The sequence below is a fragment of the Gekko japonicus genome, unplaced genomic scaffold, assembly GCF_001447785.1.
Source record: "Gekko japonicus isolate JY-2015 unplaced genomic scaffold, Gekko_japonicus_V1.1 scaffold971, whole genome shotgun sequence".
Taxonomy (NCBI): Eukaryota; Metazoa; Chordata; class Lepidosauria; order Squamata; family Gekkonidae; genus Gekko; species Gekko japonicus.
Window position 1 is genome coordinate 228,258 of NW_015173151.1, and position 15,994 is coordinate 244,251.

General features: G+C 45.3%; 1 protein-coding gene across 1 annotated transcript in view; it reads right to left on the bottom strand.

Moving 5' to 3' along the window:
* LOC107119786 (uncharacterized serine/threonine-protein kinase SBK3-like) overlaps positions 1-15,097 on the bottom strand; it is a 32,049-nt gene extending 16,952 nt beyond the window's left edge. Inside the window, exon 1 of the mRNA XM_015422378.1 lies at positions 14,863-15,097. Coding sequence (XP_015277864.1) covers positions 14,863-14,989 — 127 coding nt within the window. The 5' untranslated portion in view covers positions 14,990-15,097. The remainder of the gene's footprint in view (positions 1-14,862) is intronic.
* Between the last annotated feature and the right edge of the window lie 897 nt (positions 15,098-15,994).

Genomic DNA, 15,994 nt, shown 5'->3' on the forward strand with positions numbered 1-15,994 from the left:
TGCAAAGGAGTTCCTGCTACAAAAAAGGCCCTGGGTTTTGACAACAAACAAGGTAAACAGAATAACAAGCAAAAGGTGGGTGTGGCTGGATAACCACCCTTCTGGTAGCATGGGGGTGTGGCCTAATGTGGTAATGAGCTGTCCTGTCAGGGGTGTGGCCTAATATGCTAATGAGTTTCTTCTGTTGGGTGCAGCCTATTATGCTAATAAGTCCCTGCTGGGCTTTTTCTACAAAAAGAGCCCTGCTCACAAGACAACACAGCTTAGAGGGAGCTACTGCATTGAATACATACTAACTCTACAGGGACTAGTGGACAAACATTGCTCAGTGTCCCCCAACTCACAGAAGTTCTGATCCTTCTCCATTATGACATTTTTTTTTTACCATTGTGAGGGACTGGCTACAGAGCTGAACTTCACCATGGGAAGCCCATAGGTTCAAATCCCCATGAAGCTTGCTGAGTAGCCTTTGCTTATTCTTTCTCAGTCCAGAGAGCTTTGGTAGTGTATTTGTTTATTTAAATTTCTGTCCTACCCTTCAGTCCACAACAGGCTTTCAAGACTACTCAACTGTAGTAAAAATATACCTTATTAATTGCTTTTTTTAAAAAGGACATGCTGCCTTTCTTCCCCCACGATGACTACAAAGTACAGACAGCGTAATCCATATAGAAACAGTAGCAACTCATCGCATTGGCAGCAGCATTTAAAACCAACATTCAAAACCATACCAAAAGAAGTGAGCATCAGAAGGCGGAAAGAGCCATTGAAAGCTTGAAGACAGAGGACAGACCATCTGGTGCTTCGATGGGAAAAGCTAGCACCAAGTGAACATCCACAAATGTTCCATAAATGGGATGTCACCGCAGAAAAGGACCCCTTTCCTGTGGTCATGTGCCTTCCAAATTCAGAGGCAGAGAAGCTTCTCTCATGATGATTTCAACAGACAGGAAGGTTCATATGGATGAGGTCTTTCAGAGATGATCTGTCGTCCCATGCTTAGTTACCCTTTTAGGGTCTTAGACGTCAGCACCAGCCATCTGAAAACAAACTGGAAGCCAGTGTTGATCTTGGAGCACCAAAGAAATGTGGTGATTACAGCATGTCCCTGTTAACTACTTAGCCACTACTTTCTATACTAGCTGAATTTTTTAAAGTCTTTTCAAAGGCAGAAACAGATGCAGTGCATTATAGACGTCTCCCCTTCAAAACTTGCCTTTTTTGTCAGTCCTCAGTCTTCAACTGAAGCGCGAGCAACTGCATTTGCTAATAGTTATCCCTTGATCGCCTTGTCTCTCCCTCTTGTCGCCTCCCCTTCTTCTGTTTTTTCCGTCAACATGTAGAGTCTAAATTCCTGCACTAGACTACATCATCACCACCATCATCATAAACCACAGTAATCAAGAGGGCTTGGAGGGCCCCTAAAGGAGTCTGAGGAGCAGGGGGCAGGGATACTGGCACTTGAGAAGACCACCCTTAGCCCTGACCTGGATAGTCCAGTCAAGCCCAATCTCTTCAGATCTTGAAAGCTAAGCAGGGTTGACCCTGGCAAGTACTTGGATGGGAGACCTCCAAAGAATACCAGGGTCATGATGCAGAATCAGGCATTATCAAGCCACCTCTTTGAAATGTCCTAGCCCCCCTTGGGGTCGCCAGAAGTCACCATGACTTCCAGGCATGTAAGCACAAACATACACAAAATACAGAGAGAGAGAGAGGACCACCCTCACAGTGGAATGGGCAGAGTGAGTCCTCAGGTTCACACCTGTGGGGCTGGTAAGGCACCAGCATACTGGGGAAAGGATGGCTGGTATTTGGGACCACCGGTGGAGGTGATGGGGTGCCACCAGGGCTAAAGAGAGATTTGGTGTCCACTTTGCAACTCATGAGGGGGCTGAGCACGGCCAGCCTACTTGGGGAGGCAGGGTGGAATGCTCAGAGCAGCAGTCTGGAAGGGCCGGACTAGAGGAGGAGACGGACTGATGCTGAATGCTAAAGCACGTGTTGGGAACCCACTTGCCACCCTGTGAGTTCTTGGTACTGGCAATCTCTGCTGAGGCGCCTGGCCACAACCATCTTCCATACCCATCTCAAAGGAGTCAGGGATAGGAAAACTAACAGGCGGTGATGGTCTGCAGATATTTTTAAAAAGAAAAATCATACCCTGCCTTTCTGCCCTCCTAAGGGCCTCCAAAGTGGCTAACAAATTAAAACATAAATAATAAAATCACTCCAGTTTGGTGTCGTGGTTAAGTGCGCGGACTCTAATCTGGGAGAACCGGGTTTCATTCCCCACTCCTCCACTTGCACCTGCTGGTGTGACCTTGGGTCAGTCACAAGCTCTGGCACAGCTGTCCTTGAAAAAGAGCAGTTTGAGTCAGAGTTATCTCAGCCCCACCCACCTCACAGGGTGTCTGTTGTGGGGAGGGGAAGGGAAAGGAGTTTGTAGGCCGCTCTGAGACTCCAAGTGAAGGGCGGGGTATAAATCCAATCTCTTCTTCTTCTTCTTCTTCTTCTTCTTCTTCTTCTTCTTCTTCTTCTTCTTCTTCTTCTTCTTCTTCCTTAAAAACCATAAAAAATAAAACAATTAAAATAAGAGCCAAAATACACACAAAAAAAAAAACCCCAACAGTTAAAACTTTAGGTAGGAAAGAGGTATCACTGAGGGAATGCCAAGCAAAACAAAACAAAACAAATATCTTTACCTGCTGGCAGAAGACGGCAGTAGAAGCGGACAGACGAGTCTCATTGAGAACAGAGTTCCAGAGTTTGCCTGCCATTACTGGGTGCCTCTCTTGCATTACCGTCTAACCGCAGAAGGCAAGGGCACCTGAAGTAGAGCTTCCAAAGATGACTGTAATGGCTAGGCAGGTTCTTGAGACGTCTCTGCCAATGCACAGAGGAACTGAACTTCAACAACCCATTGGAGGGTTTCAGCCACCTACCCATGAATAGTTTCATGTCCAAACCATCCTGCAGGTGGCAGTAAGTGGAGAAACCACAGGCGTTTGACGTAGAGGGTCCTGACCAGGCTTGCCAACCTTCAGGCAGAGCCTGGAGATCTCCCAGAATTACAAATTATCTCCAGACTACAGAAATCAGTTCCCCTGGAGAAAATGGCTAGCCTGGAGGGTGTTCTGTGTGATATTAGACCCTGCTGAATTCTGTCCCCTTCCCAAACCCCGTCCTCCCCAGGCCGCACCCTCAAAACTTCCAGGAATTTTCCAATCCAGTGTTGACAACCCTAGTCCTGATCTATGGTTAAATGGGAAAAAAATACATTCTTGGTGGGTCTAAAGTAAACTCAGAAGTTGTTGTAAATTTGGGGAGCTCAAGTTAACAGGGAAATTATAATCTCAAACATGTGGGAATGGGCTCAGGTTGCTCAAAGTGTGGGACACTTTCTTCTTTATTACTCTGCAGTTCTCTTACATTCGTACTACATATATGTGTGCATTTAGATATATTTGGAAGAGGGAGTAGATCTGGGAGGAGCTGTGGCCCAGTGGCAGAGTATCTGCTTAGCATGCAGAAGGTCCCGGGTTCAATCCCCAGTTGTTGTTGTTGTTCGGTCGCACAGTCAAGTCCGACTCTTCGCGACCCCATGGACCAGATCACACCAGGCCTTCCTGTCTTCCGCCGTCCTCTGAAGTTGGCTCAATTTCATGTCCATTGCATCTATGACACTGTCTAACCATCTCATCCTTTGCGGCTCCCGTCTTCTTTGACCTTCATTCCCAGCATCAGGGTCTTCTCCAGTGAGTGCTCCCTTCTCATTTGGGGGCCAAAGTATTTGAGCTTCAGTTTCATCATCTGGCCTTCCAGGGAACAGTCAGGGTTGATTTCTTTTAGGATTCACTGATTTGATCTTCTTGCAGTCCAAGGGACAGTCAGTCCCCAGTATCTCCAGTTAAAAGATCTGGCAGTTGGTGATGTGAAAACCCTCTGCCTGAGACCTTGGAGAGCTGCTGCCAGACTTCATTGACAATACTGACCCTGATGGACCAAGGGTCTGATTCAGTATAAGGCAATTTCATGTGTTCATGTGTTTTCTCCTGCAGGGACACACATGTAGCCTCCAAAAGGAGTGTTATGTCTTCACCCATTGCTAGGATTGCCAAACTTCCTAGTGGGCCCTGAGGATCTCTCGAAGTTACAACTGATCTCCAGACTACAGAGATCAGTTATCCTGGAGAAAATGGGTGCTTTAGAGGGTGACCTCTGTGGCATTATACCCTCCTGAGGTCCCTTCCTTCTCAAAGCCCTGCTGTCCCCAGGCTTCACCCCAAAATCTTAAGGAATTCCCCAACCCAGAGATGGCAATGCCACCCACTGCATGCCTTTCAAATGCTTCACTCCATTGCTTGATTTATTCTCTCTCTCTCTCTCTCTCTCTCTCCCTCTCTCTCCCTCTCTATTATGTTTTGCATCAAACATGAAAATCTGTGTGATACTTTTAATTGTAAGCACTTTTTTAACTCGTAAAAGATGAATCTGTGAAAAGGACATGGCCAGTCAGTGTTGTACAGATCCTGTTACTTCTGCAACCCGGAAGAATTGGTTTAATTTTTTTAGAAGTTTATACACCAGTCTTTCCCTCAGTGGAGACCCAACTTCATTCTCTGTTCCATTTTATCCTCACTGACATAGATTAGACTGAGACCAAGTGATTGTCCCAAGGTCACCCAGCGAGGTTTCCTAGCAGAGTGAGAAACTGAACCTGGGTCTCGCAGATCCTAGCCTGACACTGTAATCACTACCCCACAGTGGTACTGCACCACACCTGAGCTCAGTTGTGGAAAAGGAGTTGCCTATCTGTCCAAAGTATAGTGCTGCACTTCTATAGAAGCTCACCACTCAGCTGCTGTTTGCAAGCCTGTGGAATCCTGGGGTGCAGGACAGCAATCTAGACAAGAACCCTGTCCATGACTAGCCCATTTCCCATCTAAGACAGAGAGCAGGATTAAGGCAGTGACTGACCTCTGGCAGGCTTCAAAGTCCAACCCCTCTGGTTTTAGAAATCACACCTGTCTTGACTTTCTCTCTTCAAGAAATGGATGCCTCGGCATTTTATTATGTAGTTCAGCTCTCTATAGGGCACTCGCTGCAGTATCACTCAACAAACAGAGCGAGAGAGAGAGAGAGAGAGAAAAGGGTGCCATTTTTGCTCCTGGGGGGTGGATTTGCTCTTTTTTCCAGTTGTAACCTTGCTGACAGGGCGCTGGGTGCTGGGTTGCTCTTGCGCAGCGATATTAGAGCTCCTGCTGAGGCAGTATCTTACACTCTGTGGGTCCAGCCTTCAGAAGCGCAAGGACTCGGGAGACTGTTGGCACCATGGGGGAAGAGTGCCAGCGTCCATCTGCCTCGTTGGTTAGAAAATGATTCTACAAAAACAGGGATCTCCGCCTTCTCCCCACCACAGATGACAGCAGTGAGAAAAGCTGATGTTGTTGTTCTTTGTTTGTTCGTTTGTTTGTTTTTTAGTTCATACTGATGTGTTAACCTGACATGTTCAACAAATTATTTTGTAGAACAGAAATACCAGAATTTTTCAGGACAGCTGTGCTAAACGCATGATAAAGAGCCTGTTGAGAAGAATTAGGCCACACATGAACTACGCTGTGAAAGAATTCTGTGAGAGAATATTACAAACCCGAAGAGTGGGAATATATTTTTCTAACCTGTCTCCTCTAAGCAAACTCATGCTATTTGACATATCCAATCTCCAGTTCAAACTAGCGTGAAATACAATGTTTGCTTGTAATCAAACACAGTGAGCGCTGGTCTCTCTTTCTGCTCCTCTGTTCCAAAGGACACCAAACTCATCTGCTACCATCTGCTTGAACATGTGATAACTTTTTAAATGTTATTTTATTTTTTGCTCTGAACACTTAAGCCTGAATAAGAGACCTTTGTCATTGGAAAGCTCTCTTTCAGTGTTTTTCATAGACCAGACGGTCCAAGATAAACATATTGCCTCTCTTTGCTGTTGATATCCCATTTTGCTTTTGTTCCATTATGGCTTCCAGCTGTCTGAGGCCAGAGCATCGGTTTAATCTCCCTTGAACCACAATAGCTACTAGGTGTTGATAGATTGAGCCTCTGTGAATATGTCTAATCCATCTCTGGTACCAATTAGCCATTTAGCTTTGACAACGACTCACAGCAACAAGATTTTCCTTCCTCGCTCTGCTCTTATTAATGGATTCTTGCACTAAGGTTGGCTCTTCTTCCTTTTGGCTTGCCAAGACTGAACACCCCCAGGGAGAAATGGGGTTATTTTTCACCTCGTTCCTCTCTGCCTGTCAGTGGAACCTCCTGGAACGCCAAAGATTAAATTCTAACTCCATCACCCTCTATCCACAAGCAACCCTTTGCTCATATTCAAAAAAGTGGTAGCTTATATGGCTCCCCCCACATGGTTTATCCCAAAAACAATCCCATGAGGTAAGTCAGGCTGAAAGAGAGCAACTGGACCACGTTTACCCAGTGAGCTTCATGACAAAAATGAAAATTTGAACCTGGGTCACCCAGGTCGTAGGCCAACTCTCTAACCACTACACCAGACTGGATCTCATGCATGTGAGTTCTAAAGACTCAGCACAATAAGGCTGCAGTCAGACGGGCTGTACCATCCGATGTCGTTGCTTCTCCCTCCCGGATTTAAAATGCTCATTCAGACAGCCTCATTCCCATCCCATTCAGCATTCGTCGCCCCCCTGTTCTCACTCCCGACTTCCCCAACACCGGAGAAATTCTGAGCTTTACAGATTCAACTGGTTTCACCACACATTTCCTGATGTCTGAACTCTCTCTTGCGAACTCAAGCCATTTGGGAAGTCTGATCGCACACTTCCATTTTTGCACCATTTTAAAAACTCAGTGAGTGATATGTGCATAAATGGATCTCTGCTGTGGGGTCGTGAGGCATCCTTTGTGTGTTTTTGCACTGCAATGTTTTGTTGGGATTGGGAGCCCCTGGGGGGGGGGGTGTTTTTGAGCAACACATTCAAGGGGAAAGAACCTTTATTGTGTAGTGAGTTTGCCGCATGGACGAAGGACAAAGACTGGCATAGTGCAAAGCACGCTTTATTTGGTACACAACAAGAACAGCTAACTAACGGCCAGCAGGCCAACTATATACACTCCAGGGACACACCCCTGGGCCCCTTTGGTGGGTTTGAATCTCCCGCCACGGCGCCCATTGGTTCCCCAGTGGAGGGACTAGGAGCCTAGTCCCTATTGTTCATCCAGAGTCAAGCTCTGGCTGTTCGCTGTCTCCCCAGTGGCGGTCAGCATACACAACACCCTTTCTGCCATTTCTTGGGGTGGGACGGTGGTGGAAACAGTCCCTATTTAGGCTCCCACATCGGTGGCCAGGATTCTGCCCCCAGAACTTTACTCCAAGCCACTTCATAATATTGCTTTGTTGGAAAAGCTCTATGGGGAGAGAAAAAGAGAACTTCCTTATGAAATGAGTGGGAAAGGGAGTAAGATCAGGCAGGAAAGGGAGTGATTTCTGGTCAAGAAATACAGTTGAATAAGAACCAGTGATCATAGTACTTGAGGAAGGATTGTGGAGATGACAAAGAAGAAGAAGAGATTGGATTTATACCCTGCCCTTCACTACCCAAAGGTGTCTCAGAGCGGCTTACAAACTCCTTTCCCTTCCCCTCCCCACAACAGACACCCTGTGACATAGGTGGGGCTGAGAGAGCTCTTCACAGAAACTGCTCTTTTTTCAAGAACAGCTCTTATCAGAACTATGGTTTGCCCAAGGTCATCCATCCAGGTGCAAGTGGAGGAGTGGGGAATCAAACCCGGTTCTCCCAGATTAGAGTCCACACACTTAACCACTACACCAAACTGGCTCCAAACCAAACTATACCAAACAAAAAGGAGTAGTGCTTCGAATTAGCACTTCTGCACATGCCCAGAAAACAAATTTTAAAAAGGATGCCACCCAAGTGCCCACTCTGTGGTTACCACTCAGCAGTAATCTGAACAGTTGGCCACGGGGTGAGCACATGGTGAGGCAGGATAAGAGTGGCGTGTTTGGATTAAACTCTCTGGAACAAATAACACCGGATAAATTAGAGGTGCGGCCAGACCACACTAAGTCTGATGTCCGACCACAGCCTAAATCTAGATGCAACCTGCAGTGATTCATTGGAGTTAGAGCCCACAACTGCCAGGGTTCAGCTCTGGAACACGTGGAACAATCATACAGAAGAGATGTGTCCCAGAGCACATTTCAATGTTACCTCAGAACTGACACACTTGACATTAGAGAGGAGCTCCAAGTGATTGGGGGGAGGGGGTTACAGCGAGGCTTGAGGGCTAGCCCTTCTTTTCAGAAATGACTGACTGCTCATCTTGTCTTGTTCACAGAGCATATCTTGAGGATAAAATCAGGCAGAACTACACAGAACCGTGTATTCTCCGAGTTTTCATCTACCAATTTAGGGGGCTAAAAGCAAGAGGCTGGAAGGCGTAGAATCATTTTTCCCCACACTTTTCAAAAGGCAAACTACAGGTGTGCATGGACCTGATTTGGATCAGGTCTGTAGAGCAGTGGAGAAGGGTTCACCTTTTCAAGGTTTTGCTAATCAAAGCTGATTCTGTCCCCCTACCAATTGCTGTTAGCTCAAAAAAAGGGGGGGGGGAGACAGATGTTACACCTTTCACCCTTTCCTGAGCTACTGATAGAGGGAAGTAAGGTGGAAGCATTGAACTGTCTCCCCCCCACACACATCATCCCACTTAGAATTGGGTCTACCTGTTATTTGCCATTGTCCATTACAAATACTAGAACAAATGGGTTGCAGACCTCCCTCTTGTCTCATAAAGTTAGGGCCCTATCCGTGCTTTCTTTCCACTCATTCCCCATCGTCACAAATAACTTTGCAGGGCTGCAAACGTTTGTTTGCTTCTTTGCCTGGTGATTCATCTCAGTGTTTGTTTTCCACAACTTCAAGGCTGCTCCTGGAAACTAATCACAGACCTCCCTCTTGTGTCATCCAGTTAGGGCCCTATCCGTGCTTTCCACTCATTCCCCATCATCACAAATAACTTTGCAGGGCTGCAAACATTTCTTTGCTTCTTTGCCTGGTGATTCATCTCAATGTTTGTTTCCCACAACTTCAAGGCTGCTCCTGGAAACTAATCATGAAATTAACACTTATTGATCCCTGGACGTTTTAAGGAAATATAGCTAATGTCTGCATACTACAATGCAGAGTTTGGGGAATGGTAGCTCTTGGGTCAAGGGTGGTCCTCTCTCAGTTAACAGTTTTTCCATAATCACTCTCACTTCTCTACCCTTCTGTTTTTAAAATAACTCAAGAAAATGGGGTTAAGAGCAAGAGAATGAAAAGAGGGGAGAGAGCCCTCATATTTCCTCATGTGTTTCTCTGACTTTCTCTCTTTGGGGGAGACATCAGTGATTTAATAAAGGTAAACGTTCCCTTGCTCGAAAGCCAGTCGAATCCGACTCTAGGGTTGCGGTGCTCACCTCCATTTCAAAGCCAAAGAGCCAGCGCTGTCCGAAGACATTTCCGTGGTCATGTGGCCGGCATGACTAAACACCAAGGTGCACAGAACGCTGTTACCTTCCAACTGAAGTGGTACCTATTTATCTACTTGCAATTTCTTGCTTTTGAACTGCTAGGCTGGCAGGAGCTGGAACTAGAGACGGGAGCTGACTCCGTCATGCGGCACACTCGGGTCTCGAACTGCTGAATTACTGACCTTCCACAGCCTGCAGTTCAGCGTCTTAACCACTTGAGCCACCGCAGCCCCTTTAATTTATTTAATTTAATTTAATTGTCATCCCCTATTTCAAATGAATCCTAGGAACTGGAAGACAGAATCTAAAGATCTCTGTCAATATCTATCCAAACTATGTTTCCCTAGAGTCTTTGGAGAAGCCCCAAAAGTTACAGTGGTATAAAATCAATGTACATTGTCCTGTAAAATGATTCCCTCCTTCCCTATATGATCTCCCACACAGATGTTTTCTTCCACACAACTGGGCAGTTTAGAGACAGGAGGAAAGCCTTCTCTTGCTTCTGTTCCCTTTTATTGCAGAAAAAGCATCAGGGACACGAGGAAGGAGAAAGAGGAATGAATGAATTCTTCTGGGTTTTTTTGAGAGGTTATATAGACTATTCAGATTTTGAATTAGTACTAAGTTTATTTTCCGAAGCAAGGATGATTATTGCAATAAACTGGGGAAAGCCAGAAACATCAACTATCAGTGAGCAGTTTAACAAGATTTGGCTTATTGCACTGTTAATCTAAATTAACATACTATCGAATTAAATTAATATACTATCAAAGGGCTTGTAGGGGCAACTTTATGGAACCTGATTTATTTATTAAACATTGGATATTATTCTTTTCTTTCCTTTTTTTGAATGAAAAAATATAAGATACACCCATTGACTTATTATGATTTCTTGTAAAAGTACTGGGGAATTTTTTTGTGTATGGATATGCGTGAGTATGTGTACCGCATATGTTTGTATTGAAATAATAATATTTTAACACCTTGCATTTGTATTTTATCTGTTGTGTTTTAAATGATTGTATGATTTTAACCGTATTATGTTTGTATGGAAGCTGCCCTGAGCCTACTTTGTGAGGAGGGTGGGGTATAAAGGTAAAAAGGTAAAGGTTCCCTTTGGGGTATAAAACGGATAAATAAATAAATAAAAATTAAACGCCCTGATACAATTATCATTGTTAGTTTGTCTTTATTACTTTATATTAGGAGCCTGCAACCTATGGTTCTAGAGTCAAACGTGGCTCAGTATGAAACCAAATATGGATGTTTTGACAAGAAAACCGAAGCTTTAAGTTAAAGTACATGGGAAGGCTGGGTGGGCTCGGACAAGGAAGAAACGCGAGAAGAAAAGACTCTGAAACGAAGATTATGCAGTTTTTGTTAAAATGATATCTAAAGCTAATTTTTATTCCTAAACTTTTATTTGTAATACTATCTTTATATTAGTAGGTGATATAGTTAAATATTCATGTCATCCAGATGGTGTCCACTGTTAGCTCCACTCCTCCATTTCCTAGCAGAATTGTAGTTTATTAGTGTTCCACTCCCCCCACTCTAGTAGTTTGAATGTTGTAGTAATGGAAAAACAATAAAATCTTTATTTTTTAAAAAAAGGAAGGCTGGGTGGGGTGCTAGAGAAGGCAGTACGTAAAGGGAATGGCAAGTGAAGATATTGTATGGGATTTAAGAGCTTCTTAAGAGGTGGTGTACAGAAAGGGAAAAGAGAGAGGTGAACCGCTGCCAGTGAGCCATGCACAGATTTATGCCCGTGCACCAAAAGAATTGCACAGCGTGCTCCTCTATGTATTTATTACACATTGTCTGTGCCACTTCCTAGTGAAGGACTCACAACAATCAATATTTGGGGTGCAAAAACTTTATGGATGATTAGTCAATCTGTCAATCATCAGTAATGTTAAGTTGTATATTTTCAGTCATGTTGATAAGCATTCTTATACTGGCTCTTTGCCGATCCCCTTGCTCTGAATTTTGATATCGTTTGACCCACTACTTGTAAAAAGTTTCAGGCCACCAATTATATAGAAGAAGAAGAAGAGATTTGATTTATACCCCGCCCTTCACTTGGAGTCTCAGAGCGGCTTACAAACTCCTCTCCCTTCCCCTCCCCACAACAGACACCCTGTGAGGTGGGTGGGGCTGAGAGAACTCTGACACAAACTGCTCTTTTTCAAGGACAGCTGTGCCAGAGCTTGTGACTGACCCAAGGTCACATCAGCAGGTGCAAGTGGAGGAGTGGGGAATCAAACCCGGTTCTCCCAGATTAGAGTCCGCACACTTAACCATTACACCAAACTGGCTCTCTTTCTTGATATAGCATTCTTGATATAGCATCGTTGATGCACGAGATCTTTCACGGAGCATAAAACGGTCTTCCGAGCCGAGGTGCCTGCACCAAGACCTTACAATCTAAACTTTGATTGGGGTTTGGGGGGGAGAAAGGAAGGCTGAAAATGAAGGAACAACAGTAATGGGGAGGAATAAATAAGAAACTGCACAGCACATCAGATACATTTCTGTGCTTTGAGTCTTGCCTTTAAAAATGAGGTACCTGTGGTTGTGGAAAGTGCCCTTACGTTGCAGCCACCGAATGGTGACCCCGTAGGGTTTCCAAGGCAAGAGATGAACAGAGGTGGTTTGCCATTCCCTGCCTCTGTGTAGAAGCCCTGGGCTTCCTTGGTGGTCTCCCATCCAACTACTAACCAGGGTCATTTCTGCTTACCTTCCAAGATCAGGTTAGCCTGGACCATCCAGGTCAGGGATCCGGGTTACCTAAATATGGGGACTTCTGATGATTTTTTTATATACGTTCCTGCAGTACAGCCAATGGTAAGTGGGAATGACAGGTCTGAAATGGCCATGAAAACCTCAGCCTCCCCACACTGTGACACTTTTATATCGACAGTCTTTAAGTTTATCATGGCATTCATCAGCTCTCAGTTTGGACAGGAGTTTTTAAAGCACCCCTTTTCCTCTCAGCATCAAGCACCAGTTCGTAGGTACTGATATTTTGAAGGAGATCAGCGGCAGTTTTGAACTTTAAACAGAACCTTAAACTGACTTTTAAGTATTACAGTGCCAAGATTTTGCTATCACAGTCAGGGACCAATGACAAGAGGCGTCGTCAGTTATCTGGTCTCCAAACGTTGCATTTCCATTACGCATACGCTCTTGAGTATCGAAGGCTGCAATCTTGTGCACACTTATGGGGAAGTGAGTGCTGTTGAAATTTGTGTAACTTACTTCCAAGCAGATATGCATAGGGTCAAGCTGCCGCCTTTTACTTATGCACCCACTAACGAATCCAGTGGTTTAAGCAAATGCATTATGTATGAAACTGAATTATTCAGAAAAACATTTTTATAAAGGGAATAGGGCTGTAGTAAACAGAATAGGGTGCGTCATAAAAGGAACAAAAAGGGTTGTAGGGTTTTGTACTGTTATTGTACAATTGTCCTGTTTGTACTGAATAGTTCTCTGATTTTTTGTAATGTGTTGCATTGTTTATGGTGTATCTTATACTGCTTTTCTTTATTGCATTGGTTTTCTAATTTTGTAACCCACTCTGAGTCTCAGCAAGAAAGGCAGACTGTAAATAAATTTCCTGATCAGGATAGCCAAGGAAAGCCTGATTTTGTCAAATCTTGGAAGCTAAGCAGGGTTGGTCCTGGTTAGTATTTAGATGGGAAACCGCCAGGGTTGCAGTGCAGAGGCAGGCAATGGCAAACGGCCTCCGAACGTCTCTTGCCTTGAAAACCCCATTGGGGTCACCATAAGTCAGCTGTGACTCAATGGCAAAAGAGTAAATAAATAACTATACTGCTTATTCATTTATTGCACTTTGATCCCACCCTTCTTGTGAGGAGCTCCCACGAGGCGGGTTAGCCTGCAAGAGGGTGATGGGCTCAGTTAGCTTCATGGCAGAATGGGGATTTGAATCTCTCTCTTTCTGGTTCAAGGAGCTGCGGTAGCTCAAGTGGTTAAGACGCTGAACTGCAGGCTGTGGAAGGTCAGTAGTTCAGCAGTTCGAGACCCGGGTTGCCGCATGACCGAGTGAGCTCCCGTCTCTAGTTCCAGCTCCTGCCAGTTCGAAAGCAAGAAATTGCAAGTAGATAAATAGGTACCACTTCGGTGGGAAGGTAACAGCCTTCCGTGCACCTTGGTGTTTAGTCATGCTGGCCACATGACCACGGAAACGTCTTTGGACAGCGCTGGCTCTTCGGCTTTGAAACGGAGATGAGCACTGCAACCCTAGAGTCGGACTCGACTGGCTTTTGAGCAAGGGAACCTTTACCTTTACCTTTTACTCTCTGGTTCTAGCCTAACTATGACAACACAGTGGCCATTACATCACACAACTTGTAGGATGTCAGGGAGCATGAACAGCACTTCAGAGACACCCTTTGAGCACTCTCACGATCACGTCTAGTTATGTGATCACTTGTGCAGTGGCAATCACTAATTATGGGATTTTTTGACTGATGCATCCAGGGATACATAATTAGCAGCTAATTGCACCGCATTTACTTTTTACACTGGTGAATCAAGGCCAAAATGTCACAACCCCACCTTAGTTCAAGAAGAGATGGGAGAACAGATATGAATATTTTTTTAAAAAAAATCTGAATTATTTAGCCAGAAATCCTGTATTTTTTCCCTAGAATAATTTACAAAAAGCCATTGAGTCCAGTAGCACGTTAAAGACCAACAAGACTTCAAGGCTATAGGCTGTTTTGAGAGTCAAAGCGCCCTTCGCCAGGTACTGTATCTGACAAAGGGAGCTCTGAGTTTCAAAAACCTACACCCTGGAAATCGTGTTGGTCTTTAAAGTGCTGCCGGACTTAAGTCTTGCTCTCCTACTGCAGACCGATGCGGCTGCCCACCTGAAACTTTACAAAGGCCTTGACTTCTTAGCAAGAATATGCAATCTGTGCAGTTGCACAGAGGTCCCCCCCCCGCCACACAAAAGAGTCCCGTGGAACTAAAACATGTGCAACAACACCCATTTCACTTGTTTATATCAAACAGAATACTTTGCCTGGACAGTCAGTCAAGTTCAAGTTCAAAACCTTTATTGGCATAGATCATAATCATACAGTCGCCATTCATGGATTTGACACACAGCTTCCTCATTATAAGGCAGTTACAGAGCTTGGCAACCGCTTCAATAACCGCTATATTCTGACAGACAGTCAAACACAGAAAGCGAGGGCGGGGGAACAGCAAAGGCCCCCTTTATCTCCGTTGCAAGACAAAGGTGTTCCTCTGGTCCTTACCTTGGCCTGGGATGCCCTTCTGGGCCGGTGATGTAACGGAAGGCTGCTGTGGATAGAGAGCCACTGTCCATTCTCCCGCTGATCCTTCTCTCTCTGGGGCCACGGCATCCGTCTGCCCAGGTGCCATCGCCCTCTGTGCCGGCGGCTCGTCTGTTTCTGCCGTGGTCCAAGCTGTGTGTGCCGGGTCTACAGGGAGTTGTGAAACAGTCTGACTCTGTCTGTGCACTCAGCCTGACGGCTGCGCCTGCAAGAGCCGAGGCTGCTTTGGCCAGTTCTAATCTTTCCCACTGTGAGGAGAAGGCAACATGTGTCACAGGCTCAGACACAAGCCGGGCAGGCTTCCAAAGAGAGGCAGCAGGGGAGGGCGGCGAGGTGCTGGCAACAATGCAGTGTGCCTGTGCTGACTCCAGGCCTTTAACCTGTAGGCAAGACGGGGGACTAAAGGGGATTTTGGCCCCAGATGGAGAGGTGAGAATTCAGGTATCATGGAGGCAGAAAGACAGACATGGGAATAATAAAAAAAATACACAATTGAGGTAATACCAATGAGAAGAGAGTCAGGCTCATGGTGAGTTCCAAGAGGCATGTGCCTCATTAACGCAGGGGTCACAAAATGCTCCCTTGGCAAAGGACTCACTTTGGATGCAAAAGATCTTAAGGTTGATCCTTGGCATTTCAGATGAAAGGATGGGAGGGTTAGAAAAAGGGCTCTGCCTGTATATGTGTGTTAAGTGCTGTCAAGTTGCGTCTGACTTATGGCTACCTTATGCATTAATGACCTCCAAGAGGTCCTATCATTAACAGTCTGGCTCGGGTCTTGCAAACTGGAGGCTGTGGTTTCCTTGACTGGTCAATCCATCTCAGGTCGGGTCATCCACTTTTCCTGCTACTTTCCCTCTTGTCTTTTCCAGTGACTCTTGTCTTCTCATAATGTGACCAAAGAGCTCCGGCTAAGACCTTAATTTTTATCGATGAATTGACTGGCCAGATGGAGCAATGGTATGACCCAGTATAAGGCAGCTTCCCAGAACTGCCACATCATGGGACGGTTCGCATGCAATTTGCTGCCCATTTGATGTTTGCCGAACTTGTCAAATTCATTTGCTGCTGATGGGTTTGCTCCTAGATTGCA